The following is a 16,506-nucleotide window of genomic DNA, read 5'->3' on the forward strand; positions in this document are numbered from 1 at the left end:
GGAAACACATAAACTATAAACACTTGTTTTTAATGGTCATTTTCATGGAGAAATCAAGGGTTTTATCTGATTTCACAAGGGGGGCTAATAATTTTGACCTCAACTGTATGTGAAAGCAGCGATCGCACTCTAACACGGGACAAAACAAGTGAGCCAAGAGTTGCTGAGGAGAGGTGGTCTCGGCCCTCTTTCATTCGAACACAAAGGCATGTTGTTTGCTGTGAGAACGCAATCAACACAGCAACCTGAACAAATGGCTGCTGGATTCATCACACTAGTAGTAATAGGCTAGATTCAGTCATTCAGGCACAAGGCAGTTTCTATAACAAATGATAGTTAGCACAACATCTATTAGTCCAACAACTTGTTAAGTTCATGAATTTTGTCCAGCTCATTAAACCAGGAGAATTTGTCCATCTCACTCAGTAACCTTCACTTGTGTCGAACTGGTCTTGTACCTTTACATACTCCTGTCAGAGTTTCCAACACTGCCCGGCAGGGTGGTTAAAGCTTATCTAGTTCATGTACAGACTCACAAGTTTGTAACTTCTGTATTTTTGTGACTGGTGTCCAACATAAGACAATTATGCTCATCTGCACAAGTGTGGGTAAAGCATTTGACCTCCTCACCGCTCAAGGTCAACCCACGGCTCATTTTGTGGGTAGGTTCACTGGCTAATGATAGTTAGCATCTTTGCTTCAAACAATGCAAGGTCATGGCGTTTGTTTACCTACACACCGGGAAATGAGGCTATGATGTAATGATGTGATGGTGTGCCTTGGTCTGCTATACAATAATGCATTGTGAACACACAAAAACGAGCAACAGGTGTGAAAGCAACCTGAGAAAATGACCAGAATATTAAATCTGGAAACAGTTTGAATTCATTTTGGCTTTAGAGAATAAGACTGAGAGTATCAAAATGCTTTAATATTACAATATCAAGCATTCTGATAGATGATTCTACTAACATGCTTTTATGTTTGAAGAGACAGAGTACAAGGGGATGTGTTCCATAATAAAGGGGTGACTCAGTTTTCCATCAAAGCCATGGGAACAAGATCTGTTGTTGCTGTTGGCCTATAAATGTAAAGAAAAAACAAAATTAAGAACAAAAAAAACATCTCTCTTTAACAGTTAAATGAATGATCATGTTTAACCAAGGTCTTTAGATGCAATACTTGAACCCTTACAGGTTCAGGCCATTCTATTTCCACTAGTGGAGCTGTGTGTTTAGGTGCTGGGTGGCTGGAGGGGGGCTGTCAGCACTTAGATCATGACCAACAAACACAACACACACTCTGACCCTTGCTGTCCATCACCAGGTCAACCCCTTTCCATCTGAAAGAGAGCGTGTGTTAATTCTTCCTCCTGTGTGATGGACCTGAGGGGGATTCTACAGGTGCACATGCAACATAGAAAGTTTGTGTGTGTGCGTATACATATAGGGGTGATCTCTGGTACTGATTTTATTTAATAGGGACTCATAAATCAACTCTTTTGGAACAAGAGATGTGAGATATTCTTTTCCTCTTTGTCCTATCTCTGACAGAGGGATGGATTGTTTTTACCTCGTTTTGCTTCCTGTGTATGACAGGTTATCACTCCTGGCACAGATACAGCAGAGACAGAGAGGAGAATAAGGGAAGAGATGGAAAGAGATTGAGTGAAAATGATGCTCCATAGCTGATGTATCGGATGGCAGATGAGGGGCTGTGGTGAGGGTAGGAGGGGAGAGAACAGAGTGATTTAACGCTGGCCTGTACTCTCCTCTCCTCTTATCCCTGGCCTGTTTCTTTCATGTCTCAACCCAGGGTCGACCTGCCTGCTGCCCCAGATGGTGCTGTCTGTCTGGGCTGCCCTCTACAGGATGTGCCCCCCTCACCAGCACAACTACAGACCTATACTCTCCTAATTGATTTCAGGGGGGAAGGCCCTCAATCTCTTCTGTTTCACACACACACACAGACAGCTTGCCAACAGCTTGTGCCCCCAGTCCACACACACATGTACACGCGGCTGGCGCTGTGCGCTGTCAACGCTAATTCAATTTGAGACGCGGGAGTGTGACTAACAGCAGACCTGCAGAGTGTTTTACCATATGTACCACACACACATGCACATACACACGCACACACATACACATTGTTATAATAATGCAATTCCAGCAGTTGAGTCATATTAATAGATATCCTTTCTTTCTGTTTCCCTCATTATCAGATCATTGTCATCTTGTCAACAACTTAAGTAACACTTTATGAACTTCCTCAAGTTCACTTTTAAAAACATTCCAGTTTACACGAGCAGCCAAGTGAGAAACACAGTGTAGTTACAACATGTTCTATATAGAGGTAAAGGTTTATTGGTCACACCAGGAGAGCAAAGACAATAACTTTCACAATAGAGGATGTCAGATTCTGAAGAGTGGTCTTTTTAAAAACACTATTCTTATGAAATCAGAAACAAAAAAAAGGATATCTGCAGAAACTCAAAACACACAAACAAGAGTCTGTTCTTTAGCAAAGTGCTAATTTGAGCTATGCTAACATGCACAACATAACAATAAACCAATAAAACACAAAACATAGAACTGTTTAAGAATATTACCTGTTGGCAGGTGCTGTGTTGGTCTGTGGGATTCAGAGGTCTGTTGATCAGTCCTGATAAGACCTGCTTCTGTTATGTTAATGAAGTGTATTCAGAACACCTGGCTGAGGCGGAGTGATACATGCGGTGAAAAGTCCCAGTGATGTTCACTGCTGGTGAGCCCTCAGAGGGAAAACCTCTTGCCCAGTCAAAACTAAAGATTTGTTTGGCAGGTACATTGTTTATCCTAAAAGGTAATAACAGTTCTTCATTTTAGCAGGTTAACTATTCTTTATAATGTGCATCATGACATTAGATGAAACTCTGCTGCACATGTCAGTGTTAGCTGAGCTTAAAAAGGCCCAGCAGTTGATGATGAGGACAGTAGAGAAGACGTTGAGCTTTTTAACAATCACTGATAACACAGGTTAACTTCAGATTCTTATTTTCTTGATTTTTCAGTGAGACTAAGAACTGTAATGTTATTGTGAAGCATAGCTCACATTTCATACTACATTTATGTGTGCAGTAACAGAGACTGGCAGATGACCTCAGTAAAGGGTAAAAGACAAGGCTACATGTCCATGTTCACGGGTTGTTTGACTGTAAGAGATATGGGCTGGGTTATGGGGCGAGGTGAAATCTTAATGAAGCGTGCTCTGGGGAGTAGGGATGGATAGGGCCAGCTGTATCTGCGCGTGTGTGTATGTGTGTGCATGAGACAGTAAAACTGATTAAAAGCAGCGTTAACACATCTGACAGGAAGCACTGGTCAAGAGGTGAGTGGAAACTGGGGAAAGCCTCAGGCTGGAACGATTAGACACACACTGATCAACCACAGCAACAGCAGATGGAGTCTGGGGGAAGCCCTGGGTAGCAGCAATTGGTCACACATCCCCATCGATATCTGAGTAGAACCAATCAGCTCAGCTTCCTGTGTTTGACCTGACCCTTTACACGTAGTAATAGAATATTTGGAAAGGGAGACAGAGGAGGAGACAGGAGACAAGGAGACGAAAGGAGGGATAAGAGCCTGTGCCACCTCACTGTATGAAATTCACCTTAAATACAAATCAGGTCTTTACTGTCTTAACTGATGACTGACGATGAAATTAAATGTAGCTTAAATTTTACAGAAAAACTATTTAACATGTACACAGGTTTTCCTCCTACATATTGCAAACTGCATTGTAAAAATGCAGCATTAAAATGTGTGAACTTGAAGTTCACATTAGGGCATCTATTAACATTTACTGTGGGCCACTTTCGCAAATGTCACAAAAGTGCTATAAACAAGATTATTTTATTTTGAATTTGTCTGTGGGTCTTTTTTTTCAATATATTGCATTATGTTAGAGCAAGTACAAAATTTAGACTTTGAAACATTGAGAAATAGTAAGAGGAAAAAATCTGACTATGACTAAAAGACACAAACCTCCAACATTAGAGGTGAGAACAAGAGTTTTGTTTCACCTTGAAACTCAGGTAAATATATGTATCTAATTGTGAACTTTACTACTACTACTACTACTACTACTACTACTGCTACTACTACTACTACTACTACTACTACTACTACTACTACTACTAATGGATAAACTGTATGCTCAAAAGTATGCCTGCATAACACTGACTTGCTTTGTGCTGACGAAAAGACCCTCCAAGTCAGATATGCACCAAATAGTTTAACATAAACAATAGAGAATACCAGATCTATTGTTTTAATGGTTTTCAGTTAAACAGTTTGCTACTTATAAGTTACTGAACTAATTAAGGGGTATTAGTTTTTTTTCCTGTTTTAAAAATAAATATTGAGTTAAAAAGTTGGATTTCAGGACCACCTCATTTCTAAACAAAGGACTCTGATTGGTCCGGTACATCTGAGATCAGTGGGAATGCTTAGAAGGACAGCGTTTCCAAATCCACCTACCAGCGAAAGTAAATGTGAGCTGGCTGATGGGTGTGATGAGGCCAGGCTGAAAATTTGTCATTTTAAAAACAGAAACACAACTTTGTTGCATGACAACAGTGAAGGAGGTTTCTTGACTGTTGGGTTCTGTATTATTTAGCTGTTGAACCATTAAGTAACTCCTTTAACATGTACAATAGAATGACTTTAAATTTTATTCTGAAGATAAAAATCTGGGCTGGAGCAAAATGCATCTTTTCCTGCTGGATTCTACCTCATGACTAACTTTCTGGACTGTCTCATATCCTGTGTATGAATCATGATGAATTCTAACCAATCCCTCTTGATGTAATTAGAGTGTTTTCATTGAGCCAGTGTGTGTATGGCTGTCAGCACCTCTCCCCCTGTCCTGTAGCAGACCGATCAGCAACAGGGACAGGACCACCAACCCACCGTATCTCTGCCTGTCAGCAAGTACACTCGCAGGACAGGAGAGGAAAAGAAAGCAGCTAGGTATCAACACCTGACACACGCACATATACATGCAAACACAGGTTTCTCCCTGAGCAGTGCTCATACAGGAGCTGTGTCCTGCACATCTGGAAGAAGCATCCCTGCACATGTTGAGAGGAACAGAGCGGTGGAAAAAATAGGCAATGAAAGACTCTCTTGGCTTTAATCATACGAAAAGAGATTGCCACTAAAGGTTAAAAAAATCAAAACAAAGCTTACTAACTAGAATATGTGGCTCTGACAGCAGAGGGGCTTGGAATTTAAATTTTAGGTGATCCAACTCTTGGCAGAAATGACTGACAGCTGTTGGATCTGTGGGGTCAGAGTTTTGGGGAAGATTTGAAGTATGTGTGTATGAGACAAAATAGAGTCTCATGTCAGGCATGGGGCACTGATGATGATTGTGAACGTAGTTAAGCGTGTGCTGATGATGATTAGAAGGGACACAAAAAGGGTCAGAGGTGGCTGAGTGTCACTCTGGAGGACTCACAGCAGCTATAGAGCTGCAGGTTTGCTCATGTATAGATATTTGAGTGTGCTTGCACAGCACCTGTAATGGCTCCCAGCTGAGTCCTGCCCATCCCCTGGGAGTTAATGGACTGTGTGTATGTGTGTGTGTACGTGTGTGTATGTGTGTAACAAGGCACTGGCATGCGAGCGGCAGAAGGTGGCTTCCTCTACAGGTGACACCTTTGACCTCTCATCTGTTCCCTGTTGGAGAAGAGAGAGAGGAGGGGTAGGATGGAAAAGGAGGAATGGAGAGGTATGCAGGGATGCATAGCTCTTCCAAACACAGCAAGCCACTGATAAGTACAATGTGACAAGTGAAACATGTTTAAAGCCTTTATTGACTCGGCCTTTGCATATAAGTGAGTGGTGAGCTACTGGAGTGTTAACTGCTACATGCATATCTGCAAATACTTTCTCCAAAGCACACTCAAAGCAAACATTTACACAGAGCCCTATATTTTTGGGTAGATATAAAAGGTGGAATAAGTTTCAGCACTAAAGCAACAAATTGGGGGAAAACAGAAACAGACAGGGCAACAACAGTAGAGGTCTCCACATCCTCAGTCATGCACATAGAACATAACACAGTTACAGTACAAGCTAAACTCATTCAGTCAGTCAGTCCATAATAAATAAATAAATAAATAAATAAATAAATAAATAAATACATAGATAAATATATTGCTCTTTGCATTTAATACAGGGTAAAAACGATGCAAACTGAGGTATAAGCAAATTAACGGAACACTATTGTTGTTTTTAACACTTTGCTCACAAACAGTAATTCAGGATCATGTTCAAGTTTTAATACTTTGAGATAAAGAATTTTAAATAAATACGCCAACCATGTGTTAAATATGAGTGTGCAAATTACATCAGGGTCTGCATGTGATGCAGCAGGTATCAGGACATTTAATATCCAGTTTTTCCTCTCAGTTCTTTTCGGCTGTTAGACAGCTCCCTTAGTCTCATCAACAACAAACCTGAAACACACAGGAGGGTACACAGCTTGCAGGCAGATGGCACCTTTTTTTGTTTATTCTCCATTTTTAACTTTCTGTCTCTCCTTCTCTTCCCTTCTTCTTCTCCGTCCTTATGATCCTGTCATTTCCTGCATCACTATGACACCTGGTCTCGCAGTCTGGACAGCCTCTGGGAGAGCTCATCCTGGTGACAACACAAACAATGGTGGAACAGTCAGAGCAACGGAGATGTAGTGGTTTCAGCTGCAGATCTGTATTTTGAGACGAGTATTTCAATCTCAAAGTCCGTTTTAAAACCCCAAAGATCTTTCTTTTATTATAGTATTAGTGGTTATAAGCTTGCAATAATCCCAGAAAATCCCAAACCTTCCTAGGTTTAGGTAGGGCTTGAAGTCAGAAAAGAAAAAAACATTTTTCAATGGGGGAGCTTAAGGAGCTGGACTAAAAGTGATTCTTCTCAGAGTATCACTCAACCCTTGTTGGCTTGAAAGGTAAAGGATTAAATGTCTTTAGTTATGCCCTTTCAGACAGCGGCTGTGGTCAGCTTGAGTTATGGTGGTTACAATAAATTCCACTGGTGAGTTGTCATAATGGGAAACATATCCAAACATCTTTGAGTTTTAAACACTTCCTGCAACATAATCCACCTTTTCCGCTGTCCATCACCTTGATCCAAACAGTCGCTGTTTAGGTGAAAGAGAAGGCTGAATACACTGCTTTGTCTGAGCCCGTCTCTCTATGCACAAAGTTCCACTGCTCCACCAGAGGTGACATCATTTTTGGAGATAAAATGATTGTTCTGAATATTCTGAATGCAGAGATCCACAGCAGAGAAGTGCTAAAGCTGCAGGACTGTTTCTATTTCAATAACAGAACATGGTAATGAGGATATACAAATTACAAACAAAGCTGCCTGACCTTCACATTTGACCAAAACATAAAAAATAATAATGACTTAAATTCTAAATCATGCATAAAGAGACAAATCACTTTGAATTTAGATTAATTTGAGGCTGGGTTGGGGTCAGCAAGGTTTGGAGCTACTCGAGATTGCTTGAGGCAAATTCTTTCCCAAACTCGGAGACATGGACTGACTATTGTAGAATTTCTGAGAGGAGTCTCCTGTGCTGTGCTTAGCCTCTCCATCAGGTGAGACACGACATCCCTGACGTGACATTGAGATGCATTTTAGGCTAAGAACTAGAAAACATTAGAAATCTAAAGCAAGTGATTGAGAATTAGGAAATGTAAAAGGCCCTCACAGGGTGCTGCACGTGATAAAGATATGGCAAGATACTCTCTCACATGTTGGGTCAATTTATTTTTGTTGAATATTTCTGTATTTATTTGAGTGTTCCCACAGAGTATCACTTTCAATGTGGATTTGGGTGACACTACTTCATGTTTAACACTGAGACTGCAAAAGACAATAACGACAACGTGTGACTTCTGTTCTGGGAAGTAAAACACCAAAAATAGCGACAGCATAAAGATAGAAGTGGAAGTGTTACCTGCTCTGTTGATGCCACAGATGAAGCCAGTGACGTAGTCTGGCCTGAGGGGAGCTCCAGGTTCAGATCCAACCTAAAACAAGGACAAAAACAAAGCAACATTTTCACTCTGATTTCTGCTTGGCTGCCTTGCTCTTAAAGAGAAAAGAGAAAATGTAGAATATTAAAGATAGTCACTTTAATCTCTTCAACACAGCTTCTTCAGGCAGTACATTAATCTCAAGTCTTGCAAACTGCCAAGTTAAGGTTCTTCAATAAAAGTCATTTAAATCAAGCTTAAATTATCTTTTTGTGTGTCATATTCTAAAGGTTATTCGTTCAATTTTTACAAGTACTATTCGTGTATGAGGTATGACCTCAGTTCAAAAAACAGGATGCTTTGTAAAACATGAATAAAAACTGAATTTGATGGTTTGCCAATTACTTAAACCTCATATTTAATTTAAAATGGTGCAAAGATAACAAATCAAATGGTGAAACTAAAACGGTTTCTGCTTTGTTTAATGAAAAATATATGCACATTTCAATTTTGATGCCAGCAACACTTAAAAAAAAAGCCTACACTGTTGTGTTGCTTCAAACAACACTGTAAATGTTCGGGAACAGACGAGACCAGTTTCTGGAGCTTTGAAAGTGAAACGTCCCATTCTTGCCTGAAGTAGGAATTCAGCTGCTCAACAGTTCAAGGTCTTCTTTGTTTTATTTTTTGTTGCACCAAAAATTTTCAACGAGTGACAAGTCAGGACTTCAGGTGGCCAGTTTAGCACCTGGACTCTTATACTACTGAGTCGTGTTGTTTGAATACATATAAAATGTGGTTTGGCATTCTCTTGCTGATATAAGTAAAGTCTTCACTGAAAAAGACACTGTCTTTATAGCAGCATATGTTGCTCCAAAAACTCTTTATATTTATGTGTGAGCTACCCATACCATGGGCATTTATGCCTCTGCATATCATCACAGATGCTGGCTTTTGAACTGTGAGCACAAGTCGGGAGGTCCCTCTCCTGTTTGGAGTGGAGATTGCAAGATCCATGATTTACAAAGATGTCTCATTCTGTTTCTTCAGACTCCAGAACAGTTTTCTAGTTCTCTTCAGTCCATCTTCAACAAGCTCAGGTCCAGAGAAGTTTCTGGTGTGTCTGGATCATGTTTATGTATGGTTTCCTCTTTGCATGGTGCATTTTTAACCTGCACTTTTGGATGCAGAGATGAGCTGCGTTCTCTGACAGTGGACAGCATATGGGATTTTGAACCCATGCAGTTATTTCCACTGCAGAGTCATGTCTGTTTTTAATGCAGTGAGGTCTTAGTATTGATTTTTTGGTCTTGTCCATTTAGTACAAAGATTTCTTTAAATTTTCGGAATATTTCAGTGTTACGTACTGCCGATGATGAAATCCATTGATTCTTTGCATTTTTGCTCTGAGGAACACTATTCAGAAATTGATTAATTATTTGCTTTCGCAATTTCTCACAGAGTGGAAAACCTCTTTCCATCTCAAAATTTGAGAGAATAGGCTCTCAGGAGTGCCCTTTTTATACCCAGTCATGTGACTAACCTGCTGCGACATTACCTAATTATTTTGGAGATGTTCCTGCAGGTGCTTCTTTGTTTCTTTGGTTTTCTTAACTGCAAAACTTCTCAGTGTTTTGTTGTCCCAGTCCCACATTTTTCGAAATGTGTTGCCGGCATCAAATTTAGTGTATTTTAAATAAAAAAGTAAATTTTTCAGTTTCAACATTTGATATTTTGTCTTTGCACTACTTACAATTAAGTATAGGCTTTAAATTATTTGCAAACCAACAAATTCTGTTTTTATCAACATGTTAAACAGTGTCACAACTATTTTTGGCATTAGGGTTGTCATTTGTATACGGTATCTACACGCTCAAGCAATCAATGGAAGTTGTCCCGCATAGAGGGTGACTCACTATGATAAAATTCAGGTTGTAGCTTCCTGTCTACGTTACAATGGTTGGCAAGAGGTGCCACTTTTGTAAAAGCAATGTTCCACTGATGAGTTATTGATCCGGGAAGCCTGGATCTTCAAGTACTTACTTTCTAAAGTAGTTCTATACCTGAATAAAAAACATTTGTGAGATCTCTCAAAAATGTCTTAAGATCTTGTAAAGTTTTTCAGGATTAACCTTAATACAATTTCTCCATGTCCCTTTGGGGGCTCCAAATGTCTGTCTTTTTCTGGTTTCTTTTAAATAAGAGTCATACTCACCCTGCTTCATCAGCCATCTCATGCATAAGTGAATCCACTTCAGTCTAGGGACCAACAAAGAAATATATTATCACTTCAATATTTATCCAAAAGATTTAGTTTTAATATTATTGCTGATAAAGCCTGATAAAGGTAGCCAGAGGAGCACGGTTTGCCTTCAGAGGAAACTTCACATTACCTGAGGTGTTGTGAGAGTGGTGGTGCTACTCATGGTGTCCTCCATCTGAGCTGTCTGCACATCCAGAGTTTCAAACTGGTTTTCAAACTTGTCCATCAATGAGGAGATCTGTGGAAAGAGGTAGATACAGATAGCAACTGTCTAAACATCTCAATTGTACAATCTATTTAACCTTGTTTGTGTAATGGATATGGATAAGCTTTTTACCTTCTCCAAGTTCATGCTTTTCAGTGTAGCATCCATAGACTTCACCACACCAGACATGGATTTAGATACCTGGGCAAAAACAAGTGAGTTAAAATGCTGAAGCCTCAGTTGTCACATATTACTGGTCTAATTTGTTAACAATCAAAGCAGGATGAGAGTGTTTGAAGTAAGAGAGGCAGGTTTCTGTTGATGCAAACATTAAAGTGCTGTGCTCTTATGTTTCCACTAGGTGTCACTTGTACTTTTTTAACCAAATACTTTGTCATGACTACCTCTCATCCTTAATCTCATCCTGATAATCAAGCGTATCAAAATGAGCGCATCAGTGTTCAAAATATTTATGGTAGCAGTGTTTACTATCCATGCTATTGTGTTCATGTTTTTATGAGACAGGCAACAATAATAATATAACAATATAGAGTTGCAATGAGGTGTGCTTTGGGGATTTCACAGTGTCCCCATTTCTAGAAATCATTTTCATCTTTTTCTAAGTAATGAGACCTATCCTACGCTGCACCTTAAATGCATCTTAACTGGAAGAGGCTGTCACCGTCATAAGAGGAAGAAGATATAGGCAGAAAGTCTCAAGTACGTCTAATGATGCTATATAATTGATGTCTTTTGGTTTGCATGTCTTGGAGCTGAATCTCTATAAAAGACTACTTAGGACATATTATTGTGATAATTTTACACTCTGCAGCTCTTCAACCTCTGAAATATTACACTGATTTCAAAATATATTATGCTCAGCACAAGCACGGAAAAAATCTGGTAAATTTGGGTACCCAAATCTATCACAAAGGGAACCCTGGTTTCAAAAATGCTAGGACTTGTGTGAAAGGTAAAAGAAAACAGGATGGTTTGGCTTGATAAGTGATCTGTGAAACAAGGAAACTGCATGTTTGACAGAAAACAGCACAAGGACAACATATCACATTCAGAAATAGATAATATATTTGCTTTTGGAATATTATATGCTCATTTTAAATTTGATGCCAGCAACACATCTCAAAAGATTTGGGACCGGGTCATGTTTACCACTCTGGTCCATCACCTCCCCCATCAACACTCTGCGAGTGTTACAGAACTGAGGAGACCAGTTGCTGTCATTCTGAGATTCTTGATTTAGTATTTCAGCTGCTCATCAGTTTGAGTTCCACTTTGTTCTGTCTTACATTTCCTAATGCACCAAACATTTTCAACAGGTGATTGTCCAGGCTGCAAGCAGGCCAGTTTAGCACCTGGACTACTTAACTACACAGGATTAGAGTTAGTGTGGTTTGGCACTGCCTTTCTAAAATAAGTAAGGTAAAAGATCCCTGAAAAAGATGTTGCCTACTTGGCAGCATAATTACTCCAAAACCCGTCTCAATCATTCAGCATTCATGGGGCCTTCATAAATGTGCAGGTTACCCATGCCATGTGCACTAATACACCCACACACCATCAAGAACTCTGGCTTTTAAACTTTGCTCTGACAAGTTGGATTATCCCTCTCCTCTTTAGCCTCGGGTGTGCAAATTTTCCGAACAGAGTTTCAAATTTTGTCAGACCTCAGGACAGTTTTCCACTTTGGCTCAGTCCATCTGAAAGGAGCTCAGGCCGCGGCGAGGCAGCGGTATATTTCTGGATATGGTTTTCGGTTTCCTCTTTATATATTGAAGTTTCAATTTGCATGGATGCAGCAAAAAACTGTTTTCATAAACAGTGGTTCATGGAGGGATGTCCACTACAGAATTGTTTATAAATTTAATGTGTTAAGTCAGAGCTGAATCTTTTCTCTTTTTCCTTTAAGGAAACCTCTGACTGCCATACCTCGTCAACTCCTGATCTCTGATACCTGTGGGCTGGTCCACAAAGGCTTCTGTCAAGCTTCCCCCACTCTTTCTCAGACTGCAGCCAAGGCCAGGCACGTGGCATCAGCCACTGTTTTTCTCTTTCTTCGTCATCTGTTGGTTTACATTTTGTTGCAATACACTTTGTTTTTTGTGATTAATGGATTTTTGACCATCCAATGGTTTTGCCCTTGTCCCTTTTAAATGCAGAGTTACCTTCAGATGCTCTGCTCTGGGTTGCACCAGGTATGCATAAGTTCAAAAGTTTGAACGTAATTTCTAGTTTAGGATGAAGTTTACACTGTGCTGATGTTTCAAGGGTTGCACCAGCAGAGGTAGCTACAGTTACATCTTAAATCTTCCTCCCAGCTCCTCCTAGCTGTCAAGTCTGGTGTAAAATACTATTTGTCATAACGCATCGTTTTGAAAGATGGGCTAACTTTGAGGAGGAGGAGACGTAGAGGGTTTTACCAGCTGTTTCGTGTCGGCAACGTGTTCTTTACGATAGATTATCTCAATTAAAAATGTATGGCGACTTTGATCTGTACTCCTGCTTTCGTTTTCAATGAGCAGAGATAATTTCATCAGCACAATATTACAATATCTTTATATTAATTTCTACTGATGATTTCACTACTTGATGTTACTGTTGTTATTCTACACTAAAGATGAATTATCTCCTGATCATAATGCTTCATCATAGTTTACCTAACTTTAGGTTACACTTTGTCGATTAACAGGAGTTAACATTACTTATTTTCAGCTGTTTGCCAGATGAGAGGTAATCAGGCATGAAAGTCAGCACTCACACAATCACCCCATTAAGAAGAAAGCTTTTCACTGATTGGCCAAATGGAGTTAAAATGGCATTTCTGTGACAATACTTTGGTTAGTGTGGATGTTGCTCTGGATCAGAAAATTTAGATGCAACCCTAGCTAAGTTCCACAGACATGCTCTTAGCTTGGTCACTTGTTTATAGACAATCCTCTCAACACAAACACCTCATCTGGAAGAACTGTGAAGTTTTGTTCAAGAAGAAATCAATATCTTTTACAAACTGGTTTGAAAATGATATTCTTTCTGCAAAACAGCTATTTTATTCAGAACGCTTTAAATAAATTAATCTGAGTGTTTGTCTGCGTATCATCTCCCTCTCAACCCTAAACAATTTTCGACTGTATATGATGCAATTCCCAAAGGTGTTATCGTGTTATTCTAGAGTTACACAGAGCCCGCTGTTACTCCTCATTGTAGGAAAAATAGATTTCTCTTGTAGTTTAACAAGGAATACAAAAGTGTGATCTCTCTTTCAGAGAGACACTACCACTGTCCCAGATGTGATCCACTACTGGATAAAATGTGTCCCAAACATCCGCTGGGAAAACGTTTGAACCCTTTCTTCCAGATACCTCATCACAAACAAACCTTAGGATGTCTGTTTCAAACTTCTCCATCAATGTTATTCTAAAAAATATTATTTGTAAAAGATAAGACACTGACATCACTTGCTCTTTTTGTGGACTTGTTGATATGGCTTCATTTTCCTTGGAGCTGTCCCTCCATTATTATCTATAAGGACTGTTGTCTTATTACATTCTTGGGAAGGTCTAACATTCATATGAAGGTAGTTAGTGAATACAAAGAGAGGATGCTGGGTCTCATGTCCACACTGTACAATGCTGGCATTAGAAAGCAACATGTTATCTCCACCTGGTTCATGGTGACAGCAGTCTGGACCCGAGAAGCAACAGCGTCCACTCGTGCACTCATCCTCAAGAAGTTAATAGACTGATGCTTCTGACGGATGGCATTCTCTGCATGGATCTTGGCTGCCTCCATGTTACCTTTCTGGATAGCCTGAAAGAAAAAAATAGAGAAAAATGTAAAGAATGATACCCAGTAAAGCTGGTCTTCAGCCCAGCTTCTTCTTGGATATTGGTCTTATTTATTTATTTCACCTTTATTTAACCAGGTAAGTTAATTGAGAACCAATTCTCATTTACAATAACGACCTGGGCGAAAAGGCAACACAGGTGGCATGACAATAAATAAAAATAAAACAAAAAAACAGACAGGACATACAGAGAAACCGAGGAACAGAACAATACAATACAAAAATATGACAGGAGTGAACAACTTAAAAGCAAATGCATTGATGTTGAGTTATGGGGTGTAATAAGTTTTTGAAAGTGGCGAGTGGAATGAGAGAGGTCAGCTTTAGGGATTTTTGCAGGTGATTCCAGTCGTTTGCAGTGGAAAACTGGAAGGAGGTGTGACCAAAGGAGGTCCAGGCTTTGGGTGTGATGAGGTTGATAAAGTTACTTGAGCGCAGGCTACAGTTTTGTGCTGTGAATTTTGATTAGTGACTGTAGATATAACGGGGTTTTACTAGTGAGGGCTTTGTAAATGAATAGAAACCAGTGTGTTTGTCTGCGAGAGTGGAGTGAGGGCCAGTTCAGCTGAGAGTGCATGCCACAGTGGGGAGTGGTGAATGGGGCTCCAGCATAGACTGTAAATAAAAGGGCTCCAGTGACAAAACGGATAGCAGCGTGGTAAATGACATCCAGTTTGTGAAGGAGAGTGTTGGAAGCAGACCTGTAGGCTATGTTACTATGCCTCTACTGAATTCACAATTAAACAAGCCAACCTGCTTCACTTTTCCTTTTTCTGCCCTTTCCTCCTTGTCACATCTCTTGGAGCTGCGCTGTAGCTCCTTGGCAGCAAACTTGAGGTTAAACAGGTGTTCTGTTTGATAATTAAGAGATGGTTCATTCAAGAATGATTTAACACATGTTGATAGAGAAACATCCTGAAACATTGAGCTTAATTCACTCAACTGAATGTTCTGCATATGTATAGTTTAAGACGTAAAAACATAACCAAAATGTCATCAAATTATTGAGTTAGCAAGCCTAAAATGATTATATTTTCATTATTGAGTGACTGGGTATGACATGACTAGCAGACAAACATTATAGCTAACAATTGCTACTGGTAACTGTATCTAACATCATGTATTAACAGACGGCACAGTAAAGGATACTCTCCATATTCGGCATGATGAAGGTTTCTCTCTGCAACAGTTTCTCTTTCTGGTTGTGTACTGACACTGAGAAGCATCAGGACATTCACTTAGACTATTTCCAAGTGGTGTTTGTTTTGATTTTTCAAGCTAGCGTAAATTCGCCACTGTAGCGGGACAAGAGGGTTCGCCGTACTGTACTTCCGCATTCACTTAGTGCGCCGGTTGGCAGATTATCACTGTAAATTTGCGTCCCAGTTAAAAAACGGTCTCTTGTATGTTGTGACGGCTTATAACTGGAATAATCTTTCATAAATGAATTATATTAGGGAATAAAACATCAATAATAACTCCGCCTCTCATGTGACGCATGCGCAACACTATGACCTTAAAGCAATGCTTACTGAGTTATTTTACTATAATATTTTGTTATTTGTAATACCTAGGCAGCTCATTGAAAGGAGTTAACAGAATATGAGACCGATTTGTCGTCATTAAGCTATTGTTTCGCTGTTTTTTAAGCTGGTGTCCTATAAACACCGATCAGTGAAGTCTCTCAATGCGTTCTCTCATCTTTGGATAAGTGATCCTCGCGCCGTCGTCATTCGGTCACGATTTTGCATGGCGTGCTCGCGCCTCCTACGTCACGGCTGTTTGAGGAGTGGACGGGCACGCGTGTCCACAGAAGACAAGTTCCATCCAGTCTAAAAATAGTTTGTACCCGGTATCGGTGGGTTGTGGTACAAGTCTAGTGACGTCATTCGTGCTTTTTTGGTGAAAGAGTAAATTGACCTTTTGGACTAGCGGTTTGTTTTGACGCTTTTTATTCTCTTCCGTCCTCTTAATTTCTGATGCATCATCTCGAATTAAACATCTGAAACGCGTTTTTTGTGCAGTTCTCTGTAAAAGTGAAGGGAATAGTCTAGACTGGTCCGTGAGCTGATGGGAACATACAGGGATTATATTAAAGAGATGACACTGGCAGGATTAAAATGGTACAACGAGATCATCGGTTG

The 16,506-nt window shown here is 39.8% G+C and overlaps 1 protein-coding gene and 1 long non-coding RNA gene across 2 annotated transcripts; both read right to left on the reverse strand.

Annotated features, from left to right (window-relative positions):
* Positions 1–910: 910 nt before the first annotated feature.
* LOC117817821 lies at positions 911–2,733 on the reverse strand. Its single transcript, XR_004632225.1, has 4 exons — positions 2,609–2,733; positions 1,573–1,714; positions 1,195–1,342; positions 911–1,081 (listed from the first exon to the last, which is right to left on the reverse strand). It is a non-coding gene; the product is annotated as an uncharacterized LOC117817821 (long non-coding RNA).
* Positions 2,734–5,838: 3,105 nt separating this feature from the next.
* On the reverse strand, positions 5,839–15,758 carry LOC117817820 (charged multivesicular body protein 1b-like). The gene is made up of 8 exons (XM_034690580.1): positions 15,512–15,758; positions 15,116–15,213; positions 14,179–14,325; positions 10,633–10,701; positions 10,426–10,533; positions 10,248–10,291; positions 8,014–8,086; positions 5,839–6,686 (listed from the first exon to the last, which is right to left on the reverse strand). The coding sequence occupies exons 1-8, from the start codon at positions 15,525–15,527 to the stop codon at positions 6,639–6,641; spliced, it is 603 nt and encodes a 200-aa protein (XP_034546471.1). The 5' UTR covers positions 15,528–15,758; the 3' UTR covers positions 5,839–6,638.
* Positions 15,759–16,506: the final 748 nt, after the last annotated feature.

Source organism: Notolabrus celidotus, chromosome 8, assembly GCF_009762535.1.
Source record: "Notolabrus celidotus isolate fNotCel1 chromosome 8, fNotCel1.pri, whole genome shotgun sequence".
Lineage (NCBI taxonomy): Eukaryota > Metazoa > Chordata > Actinopteri > Labriformes > Labridae > Notolabrus > Notolabrus celidotus.

Excerpts from the sequence above, each read along its gene's own strand:
- LOC117817820 (XM_034690580.1), bottom strand. Across the intron at positions 10,292-10,425 it reads CCACTCTCACAACACCTCAG|ACTGAAGTGGATTCACTTAT; the intron begins GTAATGTGAAGT and ends GTTGGTCCCTAG. Across the intron at positions 8,087-10,247 it reads GAGATGGCTGATGAAGCAGG|GTTGGATCTGAACCTGGAGC; the intron begins GTGAGTATGACT and ends TCCTTGTTTTAG.